General features: G+C 41.1%; 1 protein-coding gene across 2 annotated transcripts in view; it reads left to right on the top strand.

The window, feature by feature from the left end:
• Nucleotides 1-19441, top strand: part of LOC144604686 (docking protein 5-like) — a 257087-nt gene that overhangs the window by 113802 nt on the left and 123844 nt on the right. Inside the window, exon 2 of one of the 2 annotated variants that reach the window (XM_078419332.1) lies at nucleotides 13225-13332. The exons of the other annotated variant lie outside the window; for it this stretch is intronic. Within the exon in view, the coding sequence (XP_078275458.1) occupies nucleotides 13225-13332 (108 nt within the window). The remainder of the gene's footprint in view (nucleotides 1-13224; nucleotides 13333-19441) is intronic. 2 annotated transcript variants of the gene reach the window in all.

The following is a 19441-nucleotide window of genomic DNA, read 5'->3' as shown; positions in this document are numbered from 1 at the left end:
CAGCGGAGTCCGGGATGTTGTCATTAAGCCATGTTTCCGTGAAAACGTAAACACAGCATTCCCTCACCTCACGCTGGGTCGACCGGAGAAGTCTTATAGTGTCCATTTTATTGTCCAGTGAGCGTACATTAGCCATTAGCATGCTCGGAATAGCCAGTCTGTGTGGGCTAGCCGCTAGCCTAGCCCAGATGCCTCCGCGCTTACCCCTCTTCTGCTTCCTCTCACACCGCCTGCGGCGTCTCCTTTCCAGCCGGGGGGCAGCACTCGAGGCCGAGGTCAGGCAGAGTATTCCGAGGCCACTAAGTTCCTCTGCAAGCGTAGCGTCCAGTGTTGTTGATGTTGTTGTTTTCTTGTCCAGCAAGAACTCACGACTATACTGTCTACTGCTGACTGTACTGTCGGTCCGGAGTTGTTGAAGTGAACTTAACAAACTTGACGAACTTGACGAACATGACGAGAAAACATTAAAAACACTCGAAAAATCGGTAGAGCGTGGGGCCGCTGCGTCTGCACGCGCCGCCATCTTGCTGATTATCATGAAATAATTAAGTTGCCTCTTTATCATGTCTATGTTTAGCAATCCCAGATGCGATGTTTAAAACTCACAAATGTTTGCTTATAAACTCCATGTAATTATTGGTTATCATTTGAGGATATTATTAATGTTTCTGCACCAAAAGCAAATGACACCTCATGCAGGTCAAAAGCATTTCACTAAGAATGATGCAGAATAATATCAGAGTAAGGGCTGTATTTCTATTTCTATTTTCAGATAAAACAACCTGGTGCATTCTTAGTAATTGCTGGCAAAAAGCTACTTTTCCAAATCTAGATGAGAAAATTACAGCCACAAAACGATTCCTTTCAATCAAATTTGTATTAAAATTTCAGTTGTTCTGAGGCTGAAACTGCTGTCAGTGTAATCTTTGACATCAATGTGTGCAAGTAATTCACACAATATGATTTTTTTTGGTATTATTCATTTATTGCCATATGGACATTAGTGTCAAGGGCATTGTTCACTGCCAGTGTGTCGGTGCCTTTGAAAAGATGGTGGTGGGATAGGTTCTTGAATGATAGGTTGTTGATGTACCTCTAATGGAGATACTCCAACAGTCCTGTTGGATAGAGAGTTAGACAACAAAGAGACTATTCTAAGTCAGGATGGTGCCCAACTTGCATGAAAACCTGCAAGTGCTGGTGCTTCCATGTACATGCCGATGGTAGTGATTATATGTTTGGGAGGTGCTGTTCGAGAAGCTATAGCAAGTAACAGGAGTGCATTTTGTCGATGGTATGGAGTGCAGCAACAACGTGCCAGTAATGGGGAGAATGCAAATATAGTGTGGAGGTTGGAATGCCAATCCAAGGGTGTCCCGTCCTGAATAGTGCTAAACATTTGGAGTATTGTAAGAATGGCACTCATCCAGGCAACAGTAGACTATTTTATCGCATTCCAAACCTGTGCCTTTTAGACGGTGAAAAGGATTTGGGATCAGAGTCATAGAGTCAAAGAGTGATGTGGTGTGGAAACAGGCCCTTCGGCCCAACTTGCCCATACCAGCCAACATGTCCCAGCTGCACTAGTCCCACCTGGTCCATATCCCTCCAAACCTATCCTATCCATGTACCTGTCCAACTGTTTCTTAAACGTTGGGATAGTCCCAGCCTCAACTATCTCCTCTGGCAGCCTGTTCCATACATCCACTGCCCATTGTCTGAAAAAAAGATATAAGTCACTTTGCAGCAGGATATGTAGAGACAGACCTGCTCTTGCAGCCACAGTATTTATGTAGTCAGTTCGGTTGAGTGTCTGCTTAGTGGATAACCCCAGGATATTGATAGAGAGATACTTGATGATGGTAATAATGTATGGGAACCAGAACTGAACGCAATCCTCCAAGTTCTAACTAAACTATGTTTTGTACAGTTGTAACTTAATATCAAACTTTTATATTCTGTGGCCTGACCTATGAAGACACATGTTTTTCACCCCCGTATCTAGCTTTGTTGTCACTTTCAAGTGAACTATGGACTTGAACGTCAAAGTCCCTTTGTTTGTCAATATTCCTGAGCACCTTACCATATATTTCCTGCTTCTATTTGACTTCCTAAGGTATCAACTCATACCTGTTGAGATTGAGCTCGACTTGCCAATTCTCCACCCAACTTCCCATTTGATCTGTAACCTGCTTGAGCCTTAAACAGCCTTCCTTGTTCTCAACAATTTTTGAGTAATCTATGAACTTACCAATCAACCCTTTTATATTCATATCCAAGCCATCGATATCACAAACATTATTGGACTCAGTACCGATCACTGCAGAACACCACTGGTCACGGATCTTCAATCAGAAGAGCATCCTTTCACCAGAACCATCTATCTCCTATCACTAAGCCTACCTTGGACCCAATTAGCCAGCTTGACTTGGATCCCACATTCCTTAAATGGACTCCAAAAAACACACTCCAAAGATGTGCCAGTTTGAAGGTTAATTAGCTTGGTGTATGTGCAAAGTTGTCCCTAGTGTGGTAGGATAGTGTTGATGTACGGGGATCACTGGTCGGGGTGGACTTGATGGGCAAAGGGCCTGTTTCTGCGCTGTATCTCTAAACTAAACTAAAAAAAAATGTGACTAATCTACCATGTGGGACATTGTCAGATGTCCTACTACAGTCCACATAGACAACATCTACCCATTCCTTCTCTCCCGAGATGCTGCCTGACCTGCTGAGTTACTCCAGCATTTTGTGAATAAATCTACCAGCCTGCCTTCATTACATTGGCTGCTCAAAAACTCAATCAAAATGGTGAAGCAGGAATTTCCCTGCACAATCCTTCTGATTATTTACTATCTTTCCAAACATACATGAGTCTTAACCCTTCAGATTTCCTCTAATAATTTCCCTGCCATTGATGTAAATCTCTTCAGTTTTAGTTACCTGGTTTATCCCTGCAGCCCTTCTTAAATGATGGAACATTAGCAATCCTCTGGTCATTAGAGGAAGAAATCAGGTAGATGCACCGAGTCTCTTGCCCACAGTAGGTGAATCGAGGACCAGAGGACATAAGTTTAAGGTGAAGGGGAAAACACTTAATAGGAATCTGAGGGGTAACATTTTCACACAAAGGGTGGTGGGTGTATGGAACAAGCTGCCAGAAGAGGTAGTTGAGTTTGGGACTATCCCAACATGCAAGAAACAGTTAAACAGGTACATGAATAGGACATGTTTGGAGGTATAGGGACCAAACGCAGGCAGGTGGGACTAGTGTAGCTGGGACATGTCGGTCGGTGTAGGCAAGTTGGGCCAAAGGGCCTGTTTCCACACTGTTTGCATACAGATGAGGTATTCATTTAGGGCCTTACCTATTTGCCTGGCTCCACACATATATTACACCTTTGGTGGCTTAGAGTTGTTTTTTCTTCTTGGCTACACTCTTGTTCCTGAAGAACATATAGAATGTCTTCGGATTCTGTTGATATGAATGAAAATGATGATTAGGAAGAAGGTTAAGTCACAGGTGACCCCCTGGAAGGCATCAGAAAGGAAATCAAAATGGACAGATTTACATAACCTTTAGGTGATTTAAATATTTCAGTAAATGGAAAACAATTTGAAAAATATTTAGCTGCCTGTCTGAGCAGGTGAAAATGGAAGAAAATAAAAGTGTCTTTTATTCATATTCAAAATTTAGAAGATAAACCAGTATTAGATTTAACAAATAAAAATGGAAGAGACAGGAATCTGCTGCAGAAGGTGACTTGTATAAGATAAGACTAAAGAAAGATCTCTATTTGACGCTGAAAGAGATTTGATGACATTATCACTAATGGAGGTATTAAGCATTGGAATACAAGCAAGAGTACCAGCAATAAACTTCTAAGTGGTGACAAACAACAGCATAGGCCTGATGCGTACCTTTCTGAAACAGTATTAACCATAACTGTGCAGAAGGATGAAGATAGAAGAGTGGAAGGAATTTCCAGTGCTGTGATCCTCAAAAATCAGTAGACAGTTTAATGTTGGATTAGGGACATCAATATCTATGGAAGTGCAATGATTGATAACACATTGATTGAACTTACTAAAATTCAGTTGGAGATGGTATGTGTTGTTTGTTCGTGATCCTTGGAGCCTAACAAATCACTTACCATCCATTATGTCCATCTGTATTAGAAGTGTTGAAATAGGCATAAATCAATAATTGCAGTATTGGTAAGTTGTTTATGTGATTATCCTTAAGGCTGGGTCCATTCTAAAGGTACTCTGGATTACTGACAGGATTCTTTCCAATGCAAATGTATAGTTAAATACTAATTGAAAAAAAACAAAGAATAACATTTGCAAATTTATATTTTTGATTTATTGTAGCTGTGCAAGAGGACTATGGACTTGAACCTCAAGGTCCCTTTGTCTATCATAAGCATAAAATCTTAGAGCAGGTTGTGGCCCAATAGCTTCAAAGAAATAGGCCAAAAAAGGAAAGTGCTGGAGTAACTCAGCGGGTCAGGCAGCATCTCTGGAGAACATGGATAGTGACCGTTCCGGTCGATCCAAAACATCACTTATCCATATTCTCCAGAGATGTTGCCTGACCCGTTGAGTTACTCAAGCACTTTGTGGCTTTCTTTTGTAAACCAGCATCTGCAGTTCTTTGTGTGTCTTTGAAAAGGCCGATCTTGGTAACCACACTGTAGGAAGGATGTGATTGCATTGAAGAGAGTGCAGAGGAGATCTATCAGGGTGCTGCAATAGAGTAACCATGCCAATGACATTGTGACCAACTCTGACACTCAGCAGGGAAAGGTGGAATCAGACAGAGCGATAGTGATTAGAAACGTAACAGTTAGTCAAGTCAAGTCAATTTTATTTGTATAGCACATTTAAAAACAACCCACGTTGACCAAAGTGCTGTACATCTGATTAGGTTCCAATGGAAAAAAAAAAGAAACATACAGTAGCACGCAAACAGTTCACAGCGCCTCCTCAATGAGCCTCAAACGCTAGGGAGTAGAAATAAGTTTTGAGCCTGGACTTAAAGGAGTCGATGGAGGGGACAGTTCTGATGGGGAGAGGGATGCTGTTCCACAGTCTAGGAGCTGCAACCGCAAAAGCGTGGTCACCCCTGAGCTTAAGCCTAGACCGCGGGATAGTGAGTAGCCCCAAGTCGGCCGACCTGAGGGACCTGGAGTTAGAGAGGGGGGTTAGAAGATTTTTGATGTGGGGGGGGGGAGTGTCCATTTAGGGCTTTATACGTGAATAGGAGGAGCTTGAAGTTGATTCTGTACCGTACAGGGAGCCAGTGGAGAGAGGCCAGAATCGGGGTGATGTGGTCCCTTTTACGAGTACCCGTCAGGAGTCTCGCTGCGGCGTTTTGGACCAGTTGCAGGCGGGACAGGGAAGATTGGCTGATCCCAGTGTATAGGGAGTTGCAGTAGTCTAGGCGGGAGGAACTGAAAGCGTGAATGATTTTTTCTGTGTCGTCGAATTGGAGGAAAGGTTTGATTTTAGCTATGGTTCGAAGTTGGAAGAAGCTGGCTTTTACCACAGCGTTGACTTGCTTATCAAATTTTAATGCAGAGTCAAATATCATGCCGAGGTTTTTGACATGCGGTTTGACTAGGCAGGATAGACTTCCAAGACTGCCTGTTATCAATTTGATGGAGTCGGGGGGGCCGAATAGGATGACCTCAGACTTGCTCTCATTTAATTGGAGGAAGTTCTGTGCCATCCAACATTTTATGTCCTCAAGGCAGTGTAAGAGGCTGTTTAAATTTGACTGGTTGTTGGGTTTCAGGGGGAGGTAAAGCTGAGTGTCATCGGCATGATATTTAGGGGGACAGGCAGGAGATTCTGGGGCTGCAGACGAGATGCCAGGATCAAGGATGCCTCCGAACAGTTGCAGAGCATTCTCAAGTCAAGTCAAGTCAAGTTTATTTGTCACATACACATACAAGATGTGCAGTGAAATGAAAGGTCACCCTCAGTCCAGCAATAGAGCAATAAAAATAAACAATTTCACACACAATCATAACCAACACAAAACAGAAAAAAATAAACATCCAAATGTCCATCATCGTTCAACTTCTACCTAAATTGTAACTTCCACTTTTTTATCAAAATGCACCACCTCATGTTAACTGGCATAGGATTCCATCTGTCTGTCCAACATATTGTCAGCATCCCACTTGCAGCTTGCTGTGTTTTCTGAATTATTTATGCCTTCTACTTTACTATTAACTGTAAATTTATGCAGTGATTTCTTCAGCTCTCTGTCCCAATCATTTACATGCATGAAGAACAGAAGTAGCCCCAGAATATCACCACATGGTATATTACTACTGGATGTCGATTAGTTTGGGGGTGGGCAGGACATCCCTTTGATTTTTTTTTTTCATTATTTCCTCACCTTAAGTCTGATTTTAATCTAATTTCCCTTTCCTAAATTCAATACTGAAATAAATGTTTTTGCAGTGGTCTACTTTGATAAATGCTTTTTGAAACTCCATCTGCACTCCATTTATGTCCATCTACAATGTCATTGTCTTCTCAGACAGTTTCCATTCCAATTTAAATAATGCATAGGCAAAGTATGTCATGGTGTCCAAAACCAACGGGATAGAATAGGACTTGAGATTAAAGATCTGCTATGATCTTGATGTATGGTGAAGAGGTATGAGTGGCTATTTACCTTGTATCTGCTAATGTTACAGTATGTTCTTATATCCTCTTGGTTTATCAGTTTAGGTCAGTGATATTAGGTAATTTTGCATAAAACATGTGCGTGGAAATGACCTCATTGAAATAAGTTTGCTCCCCAGACATCATCTGCAACATATTAGAAAGAAGATCAAAACTTAAAAGCTTCTGCCAAAACATGCATCAGTCTAGTGACCAAAAAATGTCCATGAACATGAAGACACAAAATGCTGGAGTAGCCCCACAGGTCGGGCAACAAGATGATGCCTGACCCACTGAGTTACTCCAGCAGTTTGTGCCTTCTTTGGTAAGCCATCATCTGCAATTCCTTGTTTCTTCATAAACAAGAAGTTGATTGTGAATTGAGATGGAATCACTAACCATTAAAAAAAATAAGGATTTGCGTGGTGCCCAGTGTAAATATAGATGTTGATGCCAAATTGCCTATGTTAGTTATAATGCAGGCTTAAACCTTTGAAGTTTTGTGGAAATCTCACATCATATTAATTAAAGCATTGGGAGGGTGTCTGGTTTAGTAGCAAACTGATACAAAGTTCCTGCTTCAAGTTTAAATCACTGTTCAATTTATCAAAACGTTGCACAGTATATAACACTCTCTGTGAATAACGAATGCAGACAACTTGCCACAGAATGTAATTTCTGTCATACACCAACTCTGAATTATTCAGCAAGAGGTCAGTTCAGCCTGTAAAGAATTTGATTAGTTCATGTGTCTGTGGGTATAATTAGTGTGAGTGGCTGCTAGTTTACTACAGAATTATTAAAAGGCTTGCTCTCATCATTGCAAATGATAATAGGGTGACTTGCTGAATAATAGTAGCTCAGAAATCGACCAGCAAGAGTGCCGGAAAACAGACAAGGTCTCTGGTTTGAAGAAGGGTCTCGACCAGTAACATCTTCTCCAAAGATGCTGCCTGACCCCTGAGTTACTCCAGCATTTTGTATCTATGTTTGATGTAAACCAGCATCTGCAGTTCCTTCCTAAACAGATAGGGTGAGTTTCGTTAATGGTCCTTGTGCTGCATTTCATAAAACAAAGGCCTCGTGAAAACGTAAGGTATACCGCAAACTTCCATTCACTGAAGTTGAAAACTTATCTCATAGTTCACCAGCACTGATAATTACCGGTGTCTTTGAAAGATCCATTAAAGTGGCTGCTAAAAGACTGTAGAGGTTAGATTAAACATCGAGTAAAATGCCTGGAGTAAGGTGATCTATGAAATTAAATTACAAGAAAGATTTACAGAATGTCATTAAAAAGGCTCAAGCATCATGATTCAACAATGTAAACATAGTGGATTCAGTACATGACACGGAAACAGTCCCCTCAGTCCACAATATCTGTGCTGAACATGATGACCCTCTATTCCATTCATATCATTGTGCTTATCTAAAAGTCCTTTAAATGCTCCTTATCCTGATTCTACCACCACCCTTGGCAGCTCTTGTTTATCGCCTACATATAAAAAAAACGGGATTTTCATTCATTCTTCTCGCCAGTCACAATCTATGGCCTCTTTTGGCCCTACTAATTTTCCATTGAGTTATTTTCTGCTTGCTTTATATTCATCAAAGACCCTGTCTGATTTTATTTTTCTAAACCTCATATGTGCTTCCATTTTCTTTTTGATCAAATTTGTAACCTCTTTGGCTATCCAAGGTTTCCTTACAGTGGCATCCTAATCCTTCCTCCTTACTGGAACATGCAGCATCCTGAGCTCTGATCAGCTGGCCTTTAAATGACTCCTACATGTCATATGTGGACTTACCCATTAGCAACTGCTCCCAGTTTACTCTCCCTAGATCCTGTCTAATAATTCAGTAATCTGTTTTATCCCAGTTTAATATCTTCCCCCAAGTTCCAGTTTTGTCTTTATACATATCTAACTTAAAAATTGTGGATATGTGTAGGAAGGAACTGCAGATGATGGTTTACACTGAAGATAGACACAAAATGCTGGAGTAACTCAGCGGCACAGGCAGCATTTCTGGAGAGAAGGGATGGATGATGTTTTGTGTCAAGGCCCTTCTTCAGATTGAGAAACAGGGGAAAGGGAAACTAGAGATAGCTAGAGAGCAGGAGGAATCAGAGAGGCAGAGCAGCGAGAGAGGCTGTTGCAGAACTCTCGTCGGAGAGAGGAGGAGAACTTCTTCAAAGTAGGCATACCTTGAGGAGATTTTGCAGTGGGAGCAAGCTAAAGGTGTAGGAAGGAACTGCAGATGCTTATGGAGCTATAAAACTTATGGAGTTGTTAAAATGTATACAAAGATACTTTGTATCATAATACTTTCAGATCATGGTGTATAATTACTAATAATATAAGATTTCCCCTGAATATCAGCAGCACTTTTAAAATAATTGCAATATTAATTCAAATAGGATATATTTCAGTTTCTTTAAATGGTAAACATACCAGACAGAAGAGATGATAATATCAGGTTTGGGTCTTCAAATGTACGTATGACTATTAATAAATGTGGGAAGCTAAACAGAAATACTGCATATTTCGAAGCCTGCAACATAATATCACTTTTTTTTAAGAGATGTTTCCACATAGTGTTTGAGGCCCTCTGAGGGGGCGCTGTAAACTGTTTATGTATGTGCTGTTATGTTTGTGTGCCATTGTATGTTCGGTACTTAGTACCTGAACTGATGTGCAGCACTTTGGTCAACGTGGGTTGTTTTTAAATGTGCTGTAAAAATAAAATTGACTTGACTTGACTTGACATAGTTGCAAACTGGGGCAGTGGATAAGTGTTAAAGTTGCCATTCTGTAGATAGGGTGATTAAGATTTCTAAGTTTAAGAGTTAATTATGAACGTGAAAGGCTGTTAAGAATCCTCCAGTTCATCCACACAGTAAAATGTGCCCCTTGCCATTGCAGTGAAAACCGTAAAGGTTATCACAGATATTTTGTCTGGACCATTGTCTCTGGTAATAAAAGTCATAAAAGCAGAGTTCAAGCTGGTAGGATGGCTGAGCATTATGCAGGAGACAAGAGCAATGAACATGATTTGCTGCAAATTGACAGAAACATTGATATGTTCAGTCACTTTTATTGAGTGTAAACTGGAGAAGTGGACCATGGTGGCGACGACCAGCCATAGATAACAGTGTACTTATGTTTTTTTTATTCTTTACTCCTTTACTATGAACTTTAAAAATGTTGAACATTGGAATTTTTATTATCCCCTAAAATGAAGGGAATGTAAACCCCTCCCTTCCCCTCCCCTCCCCTCCCCTCCCTTCCCCTCCCCTCCCCTCCCTTCCCCTCCCCTCCCCTCCCCAGCTTGAGGATCGGGAAATTAGAAAAGTATTTTCTATTCTCCCCAACATCCAAATAAATTTGCTCTTTCACATGCATGGTAGCAATCCCTGACACATACAAGCTACACTTGTGCACTTCATTCATAAAGAAGAGAAAATAAAACGGAATTTTCTAAATGCATTATTGTTCAAGCCCTTCCTGACCTACATAAGTGCTATGTTCTGTGAACCTGTACGCATTAAGCAAGTCAGAATCACCATCCCCATCCCCTGCCCGAAATAACTCACTGAATGAATTAACTGTCTCAGTGACGTCTGGCTGCGTCCAGGGCACTTTCTGCGGCGTGCGGCTTTCTGGGAAACACCACCACCATTACCAGCTTGAGTTCCGTCTTGCCATTGGGGCACTTTCTACGGGACTTTTGTTTCCGATGTTAATTTGAATGATCGGGCCGTGTTGTGAAAATTACAAACTGCCTTGATTGCACTCGGGATTGAATACATAATTATTTACGTAAGTGCGAGTTTACGTAAATTGCCTATTTTGTAAGTCGGGGAGTGTCTGATTTCATGGGAATGATACTTTGTATCATAATACTTTCAGATCATGGTGTATAATTACTAATAATGTAAGGTTTCCCCTGAATATCAGCAGCACTTTAAAAATAATTGCGATATTAATTCAAAAAAGATATATCTTTATATCCTATAAAAAGGATATTAAATGGTGAGAGGTTGAAAATCGCCAGATATCTAAACATGCCTTTTATGATATTTTTGGGATATTCTAAACTTCTTTACAACCTGTGAATCACCTTTGGAAATACTGCAGAAACAATGAACTGCAGATGATGGTTTACAAAGAAAGACACAAAATGCTGGAGTAACATAAAGGGGTCGGCCAGGCAGCATCTCTGAAGAACTTTATTGTGAAGAAGAGTCCTGACCCGAAACATCACCTATCCATGCGCTCCAGGGATGCTGCCTGACCCACTGACTTACTCCAGCACTGTCTTTTTTTTAAAATGCAGTGATTGTTACTAGTTGGTGAATGTGACAGCAAATTTTCATTCAGCAGGTCTTCAACAAACAGCAAATGAATAAATAATTCAGAGAGGAATCTGAACCAGATAATTGAAAGAAATTGAAGTAGAAAATTTGTAAGAAATTGAAGTAGAAATACTGTAAACCTTTTGGCTCCTTGTGACTGTTTCATTATTCAATAAAATCATTACTGCCCTGATACCTCAGTGCTTCTTTCTTTCAGTGTTCCTATATCCCAATTTCCTAATAGCTAAAACCTATCGATCTTTCTGTACCTTCAGAAACTGAGCCTCCACTACCTTCTTTAGTGGAGAATTATGAAGGCTCACTGTGCTGTGTTTGAAAAAACCCAAATTATTTCATCTATGTCCTGAATGGCCACTGAATAGTTCTGAATGCTGCTCTAGAATTCCAAACCAACCTACTTGCATGTTCATTTTTGGTGATTCCTGTGCACGTATCCCCTCAGAATACAAACACATTTCAATCTCTCAGTAAACAGTTAGGCCCAGGAGAATGTTGTACAGCAGAGGGATCTAGGAATAAAAATCCATCATTCCCTGAAAGGGTGTCACAGGAAAGTAGGGTGTTAAAGAAGGCTTTTGACACATTGGCCTTCATCAGTATGGGAATTGACTATAGATGTTAGGATGTTATGTACAACTTCAGTTGTACAAGATGCTAATGAAGCCGCACTTGAAGTATTATGTTGTTTTAGTCACCCTGCTATAGAAATGATGCTATTAAGCCATAAGATGTGTAGATTCATGAGAATGTTGCCAGGACTCTAGGGAGAGGTTGGGAAGGCTAAGACTTTATTCCTTGGACCACAGGAGCTGAGGGGTGATCTAATAAAGGTATGAGGAGAATCATGAGGAGAATAGATAGGGTGAACACACACAGTCTTTATCCAAGGATCAAGAACTAGAGGGCATAGATTTAAGGTGAGAGGGGAAGGGTTTAATAGGAATAGGAGGGTCAACATTTTCATACAGACGGTGGTGGGTATATGGAACAAGCTGCCAGAAGAAATAGCTGAGGCAGGAACAATAATAACAATTAAAACATTTGGGAGAGGTGCATGGATAGGAAAGAGTTAGGGGATACTGGTGATGGGGATATGGGCCAAACATGGGCAAATGTGACTGGCTTAGATGAGACATGGTTAGGTTGGGCTGTACCGTGCCATGCTGCCTGACTCTATGACTCTCAGTATTTAAAAAATACTCTGCTTTTTATTTTGAATGGCCATGTGCTACATCTTCTCCATTTTCTTTGCTTGTCTATATCCTCATAAAATCCCCTGCATCCTCCACACACTGCGTACTGCTACCCTGTATTGCAGCATATGCAGACTTAAATGTAGGTTGTGAATGACTGAGGCCCAATCACCGGTATCTGCAGTAACCCACTGGTCACAGTCCCCCAACTTGAAAATAATCTGACTAACTATATTTTTGACCTGATCATCATTCCTCAGTCTGCACCAGTGTATTACTCAAAGCCTTAATTTTGTTACGTATCTTTTGCATAGACCTTATCAAGTACTCCAGCAAGTATATCAAGTACACAAAAATTATTAGTTTACCCTTATCTGGTCTGCTTTGTCTAACATGATTTCCCATTTATAAATCCACATTGTCTCCACCAATTCTATTATTATTTTATAAGTTCATGGGTTCACAAGTTACCGGAACAGAATTAGGCCATTTGGCCCATCAATTGTACTTCGCCACTCAGCCATGACTGATCTATCTTTCCCTCTCAACCCCATTCTCCTGCCTGCTCCCCATAACCCCTGACACCCTTACTAATCAAAAATCTGTCCATCTGCGCTTTATAACCCATCTGTGGCAATGAATTCCACCGATTCACCACCCTCTGACTAATGAAATTCCTTCTCAACCCCTTTCTAGAGGTACGTCCTTTCAATTTGAGGCTATTTCTCAGTGCCCTGTTAATTTGTGTTCAACGGTACATGTCAGTACTTTTTCGATTACCTGGTTTACAGGTCCTCTAAATTTCCATTTGTAGCACTTCCAATAATAGACATAATTTTACTGCAACCCTGTATCACATTTAATTTGCCGCGGCTACGTATGCATTTTTGTTTTCTCTTGGGGACAGCATTGTCACAAACCAAAATAGAAACATTTGATGTGTTTTGTTTTTACTTTTATACATTGTAGATATACCAGAGGTGCTGGCTTGTGCTAAAGAAGGCATCTAGCAAAGGTCCTAAACGACTGGAGAAGTTTTCAGATGAGCGAGCTGCATATTTCCGATGCTATCATAAGGTAAACAATCTGTTGACAAAAGAAGAACCAAAAGAATAGGTTTTCTTTTGATAACTATTTTGATTTCATGATGTCTCCCTTGGATACAGATGTTGCAACAAATTCCTTGTAGGAAAACGAAAATGACGAGACACAATCCAAACATATATATTTTATTTTCCAAATAGCTCTTATTTGTTGGAGCAGAGGTTTATTATTGAGTTTAGAGCTATCAGTTGCTGGACATTTTTTCATCCAAGAAGTCATCCTCAACATGTAAATGTGTTTGCCACATATTGGAAGGTCAATTCTTCTGTGATCCAAAAAACAAAATTGAGTCAGTCCAACCATCATCTTGATGAGTATCAACATGCAGACATTTCCACTTAAGACAATATAATAAAAATAGTGGAGATTTGTGGAGTTCCATGTAGTCATCCCGACACTTGTTGGAGTATTTATTTACTGAGCATCCTACCATGAAGAAAAAGTGGATGAATTAATCTAGGTTACACTGCTTTTATATTACTGATTTGAAGTATATTGTATGGAGGGAGCAGATGATAAGAATTCAATAAAAAAAATATTTGCAATTATATTCTAACTACAAAGCAATTCACAAGCAATAAATACATTTTGAAGAAAGGTGACTGGCAGTTAGTGGGAGCACATGGCCTCAGAGGCTGAGTATATGGAATAAGTTGCCAGATGAGATAGTTGAGGCAAGTACAATAACAACATGTTCTTGGACAGGTTTAGAGGGATATGGGCCAAATGCAAGCAAATAGGACTAGTTTGACGGGCCATCTTGGTCAGCGCAGAAGAATGGGGCCGAAGGGCCTATTTCCATGTCATATGACTCTATGGATCCCTGTTCTATAAGCTTGCAGAAACAGCAATGTGATTATGAACAGGTCATCTGTCTTAGTAAAATCAAGTGAGAAATAAATATTGGCCCAGTTGCAGGGATAACTGGAATTACTTAGCAAATCAGACATTATCTGTGGAGATTCTGCACAGTGGCACAACAGGTTAGGTAATGTTAACTCTGGCAGCTTCTCTGGATAGATGGAATGGGTGACATTTCGGGTCAAGACCCTTCTTCAGATTGAGAGAGGGGAGAGGGAGATACAGAGATAAGGAAGTGTAAGGTTTGAAAACGAGACATCAAAGGGGATGGAGCTCAAGGAAAATGTAGAATAGATCATTGTTCACTAGGAGAAGGTGACAACGAAGCATACAGAGATAACATTTAATCAGGGGGACAGTCAGACTGGTCAGAAAAGTGGGAAGTGGGAGGGATGGAGAGAGAGGGAAAGCAAGGGTTATATGAAGTTTGAGAAGTCAATATTCATACCACTGGGTGCAGCTGCCCAAGCAAAATATGAGGTGCTGTTCTTCCAATTTGCACTGGGCCTCACTCTGACAGTGGAGGAGGCCCAGGACAGAAAGGTCAGTATGAGAATGGGAAGGAGAGTTAAAGTGTTGAGAAACTAGGAGATCTGGTAGGTTTAGGTGGACTGAGCAGACGTGTTCAGCAAAACAATCGCTGAGCCTGCGCTTGGTCTCGCTAATATATAGTAGTCCACACCTGGAAAAGTGGATACAGTAGATAAGGTTGGAGGAGGTGCAAGTGAACCTCTGCCTCACCTGGTCCCCCTCCCCCCCGTCCTCACCTTTCACCCCATCAGCCATCACATACAGCACATAATCCTCCAACATTTTTGCCACCTCCAACAGGATCCCATCACTAGCCACATCTTCCCATCTCCACCCCTTTCTGCTTTCCGCAGAAACCGTTCCCTCTGCAACTCCCTTCCCACCCAAACCATCCCCTCCCCAGGTACTTTCCTCTGCAACTACAGGAGTTGCAACACCTGTCCCTATACCTCCTCACTCGACTCAGTCCATGGACCAAGACAGACTTTTCAGGGGAGGCAGAGGTTCACATCTCCGTTAAACGTTTCCTCTCTCACCTAATTGCAATGCCCTCTAGTTTTGGACATTTCCACCCTGTGTGAAAGTTTCTCAAATCGACCTCTTTAAACCCCCTTCCTCTCACATTAAACCTATCCCCTCTGCTGTTCCTTCCATTATTGCCTGCATTATGTAATTGGCAATACTTCCTATCAATCCTCTGGCGTGGAGAGTGGAATTGCCATCCCATATGCTTTCCTTTGGCTGATATCTACATAACAAACAGGGATACGATCTGCATCCAGCGATGGCCATTGCTGTGCCAGAACACTCTCAAAATTGAACCTGGTATTTGATCAGGGGAAAGAATGAACAAAAACACGCGAGAACAGTAAAATCAAAATCTCCAGGGTTTATTGCATGCTCCAGCGATCCTGTTTGAACAAGAATCAGCCAACTCTCCACTCAAGCTTCTGCATTCAATAAGCAGTCCTATTATGCTAGGTGATGTCTGGGGAGGAGGGAGCATGTTAGGTTTTACTGCTGGCATTGCATGTTGACATAGTGAATTAACACAGCATGCCAAGGTGCAGCTTCAGTGGCTCTAATGTGGTATTGCTGAAGGAACTGTGGAGGTCTGGTGTAGGCAACAACGCCTTCATTACTGCTTTGAATATGATCTTGAAGAGAACCGGAAACCAACCTGGACTTAGCTGCTCAAGCAGACACACTCTGGCCAGTGGTGGACACAAAATGCTGGAGTAACTTAGCAGGCCAGACAGCATCTCTGGTGAAAAGGAATAGAAGCATAGAAATATAGAAACATAGAAAATAGGTGCAAGAGTAGGCCATTCGGCCCTTCGAGCCAGCACCGGCATTCAATATGATCATGGGTGATCATCAAAAATCAGTACCCCGATCCTGCTTTCTCCCCATATCCCTTGATTCGGTTAGCAGTAAGAGCTATATCTAACTCTCTTGAAAACATCCAGTGAATAGGTGACTTTTCGGGTTGAGACCCTTCCCCAGACCCACCCTGGCTTGTGGTATCCTTACTCACTCCATTGGTACTGGGGTTTCTGGGTTTACATTGAATCCAGAGCAAGATATGACTTCATACAACCTGCTTATTTTTGCACCAGCACGTATAGATTTTATAGACCAATGAGGCTGTAAAATGCACCGAGCTTACTTTAGAATGAATACTTTACGAATACTTTTTCTCAGTGAGGAGAAACAGCCTGTACGAGTTATAGAAAAGAAAATTGTAATGAGAAAATGCTTCCAACTGCGAACAAAAGAGTCAAATATTGGATTTACTTTGGTCATCCAACATGCTCACACCTATAACATTGTAAGCTGTATGATGGGATGGCGGGATGTGATAAGAGAATTGTCTTTTTTATTATTGCAGCTCATTCTAGTAGTGGTTGCAATAAAATGAAACTGCCTCCATGTATGGTTTCTGATGACTAATTGGGATGAGAACGTCAATTTTATGGCTACTTTATTTGCACTTGAGAAAATAATGGTGCACTGTCTCCTTAAACTGCTGCAATTGGTATGCCAAGGCACTCCCACTTAGGATAGATATGGTGCTTGAAATTTCTAACCCAACAACAATGAACAGCAAAATACTTCCAAGACAGGCTTAAATGTAACTCGAAGAAGGGCTTGCAGCTGATGATGTTCTTACATAAGTTCATAAGTACATAATTTCTTGAAGCAGAATTAGGTCCTTTGGCACACCAAGTCTACTCTGCCATTCAATCATGGCTGATCTATCTTTCCCTCTCAATCCCATTCTCCTGCCTTCTCCCCATAACCCCTGACACCCTTACTAATCAAGAATCTGTCAATCTCCAACTTAAAAATATTCATTGACGGTCTCCACAGCTGCCTGTGGCAATGAATTCCACAGATTCATCACCCTCTGACTAAAGAAATTCCTCCTCGTCTCTTTTCTAAAGATACGTCCTTTTATTCTGAAGCTATGTCCTCTGGTCCTAGACTCTCCTACTAATGGAAACATTCTCTCCACATTCACTCTATCCAGGCCTTTCACTATTTGATAAGTTTCAATTAGATCCCCCCTCATCTTTCGTACTTGCTTTCCCTATCTTTCTTAGCAGTAGAGGTTGCAGGTTTATGTGTTGTTGTCAAATAAGCTTTGGTGAGGTTCTGCAGTGTATTGTATTGTATTGTATTGTAATTAATATATTAGCCAGGTATGTAAAAAAATACAAGGAATTTGATTTGCCATACAGTCATTGAAGATATCTTGCAGTTAGTACACAATGGAGCTGTGGTGCACTGGTCTGGAGAGAATGGATGTTTAGGATGGTAGATGGACATCAATCAGATGGACAACATTGCCCTTAATTGGTGTTGTGTTATTGAAGCTGCATCCTCTAAGACATTTTAAAGACACATTTAGTATTAATTGAATGATTCTTTTGAGTTTAGCTTCAAGCTTGTTGTTCAAAATACATTGCTCAAACATGAGCAATTCAGTATCTCTTGTTCTTTTTAATACAATAAACACATGCAACATACATCCTTTTAGATTCAAGCAAATCAAGCTGGGCCTCTGTAGGTGTTTGATTTCCAACTGCCTTGTTTGAGGGAGTCTTCTATGTTCGAAGAATCTATCCCTTTTACTCCAGCTAAGATCTGGGATCACATCATAGACCATTTTAAGTCACATTCTCAGAAATATGATTTCAGTCCCCAACTCCAAGATTTGATGTGATCTGCTATAGAGGAAGAGCAAATATAAATTTTAAGGAATAAAAAATTGAGGAGGGGTGTTGTTTGTAGTTTAGTTATCTGAAATTGGAGATGTCTATGTTCATACCATTCGGTTGAATGCTACCCATGTGGTATATGAGGTGCTGTTCCTCCAGTTTGTGTGTGGCTTCACTCTGGCAATGAAGGAGACCCAGGAATAAAGGTCAGTATGGGAATGGGTGGGGAAGTTAAAATGGGTAGCAACAAGATGATCCTCCAAGCCAGAGGCCTTGGTGGATCAAGCACAATTTTTCAGTGAAGCGGTTGCGGTATGATTGTAGTAGACTAGTAGTTAGTTGGAGGAGGTGCACGTGAACCTCTGTCTCACCGGGAAAGGCTGGGGTCCCTGGATGGGTGTGAGGAAGGAGATATAGCACCAGGGGTTACACCCCCTGCAATTGCAGAAGGGAAGTACCAGGGAGGGAGTGGTGAGGATGAACAAGTACAGGATGAACAAAATTGAATTAACATTTCAGATCAATGAGCTTTTTCAGAACCTCACTGGCAGAGATCCCCATTACATGTTTATTAATCAGCTACCTAATTCCACCACCCGTTGCCTTCCTCCCACTCTCTGTTCTCCGCATTGTTTGAATAAACTGTGATGTTCACACTTATTCAAGCTCGGCCAAGTTTTAACAACTCTAAATGGAAGAATTGACACATAGCTGAGAGTCTCTCAATTTAGAAGTGTAACAAAAACAGACTCTAACATACCCCTCCAGGCAAGTGGAGGGTATTTTATCACACTCCTGTTGTGCTCTGTAGATAGTAAAAATTGTGCGTCAACTTGGTATCATTTAGAACTCTCACTCAGAATCTATTGGAACTAAGTGCTATAAACATAAGTGCTGTAAGTAACACACTGTGCAGTGTTGCATTTTGAGCATAACGTCAGGATGTATTTTGCATGGTTATATTGTTTGTACTGCATTTGACTTGAAACATAGCAACATAAAAAATAGGTGTAGGAGTAGGCCATTTGGCCCTTCTAGCCAGCACTACCATTCGATATGATCATGGCTGATCATCTGAAATCAGTACCCCGGTCCTGCTTTTTCCCCATATCCCTTGATTCCTTTAGCCCTGAGAGCTAAATCTAACTCTCCCTTGAAAACATCCAGTGAATTGGCCTCCACAGCCTTCTGTGGCAGAGAATTCCACAGATTCACAACTCTCTGGGTGAAAAAGTTTTTCCTCATCTCAGTCCTAAATGGCCTACCCCTTATTCTTAAACTGTGACCCCTGGTTCTGGACTCCCCCAACATCGGGAACATTTTTCCTGCAGGCTTGTAGCATAATGCCACCAAATACCTGAAAATAATTCTGTCAAAACACAGATCACCCTGTGGGTTCTGCAAATGGTGCACAGATATATTTACAAAGACATACTGAAATTGATTTTTTAAGTTCAAGACATTAG

The sequence above is a fragment of the Rhinoraja longicauda genome, chromosome 22 (assembly GCF_053455715.1).
Source record: "Rhinoraja longicauda isolate Sanriku21f chromosome 22, sRhiLon1.1, whole genome shotgun sequence".
Lineage (NCBI taxonomy): Eukaryota > Metazoa > Chordata > Chondrichthyes > Rajiformes > Arhynchobatidae > Rhinoraja > Rhinoraja longicauda.
This window is presented reverse-complemented; position numbering and strand designations above follow the sequence as displayed.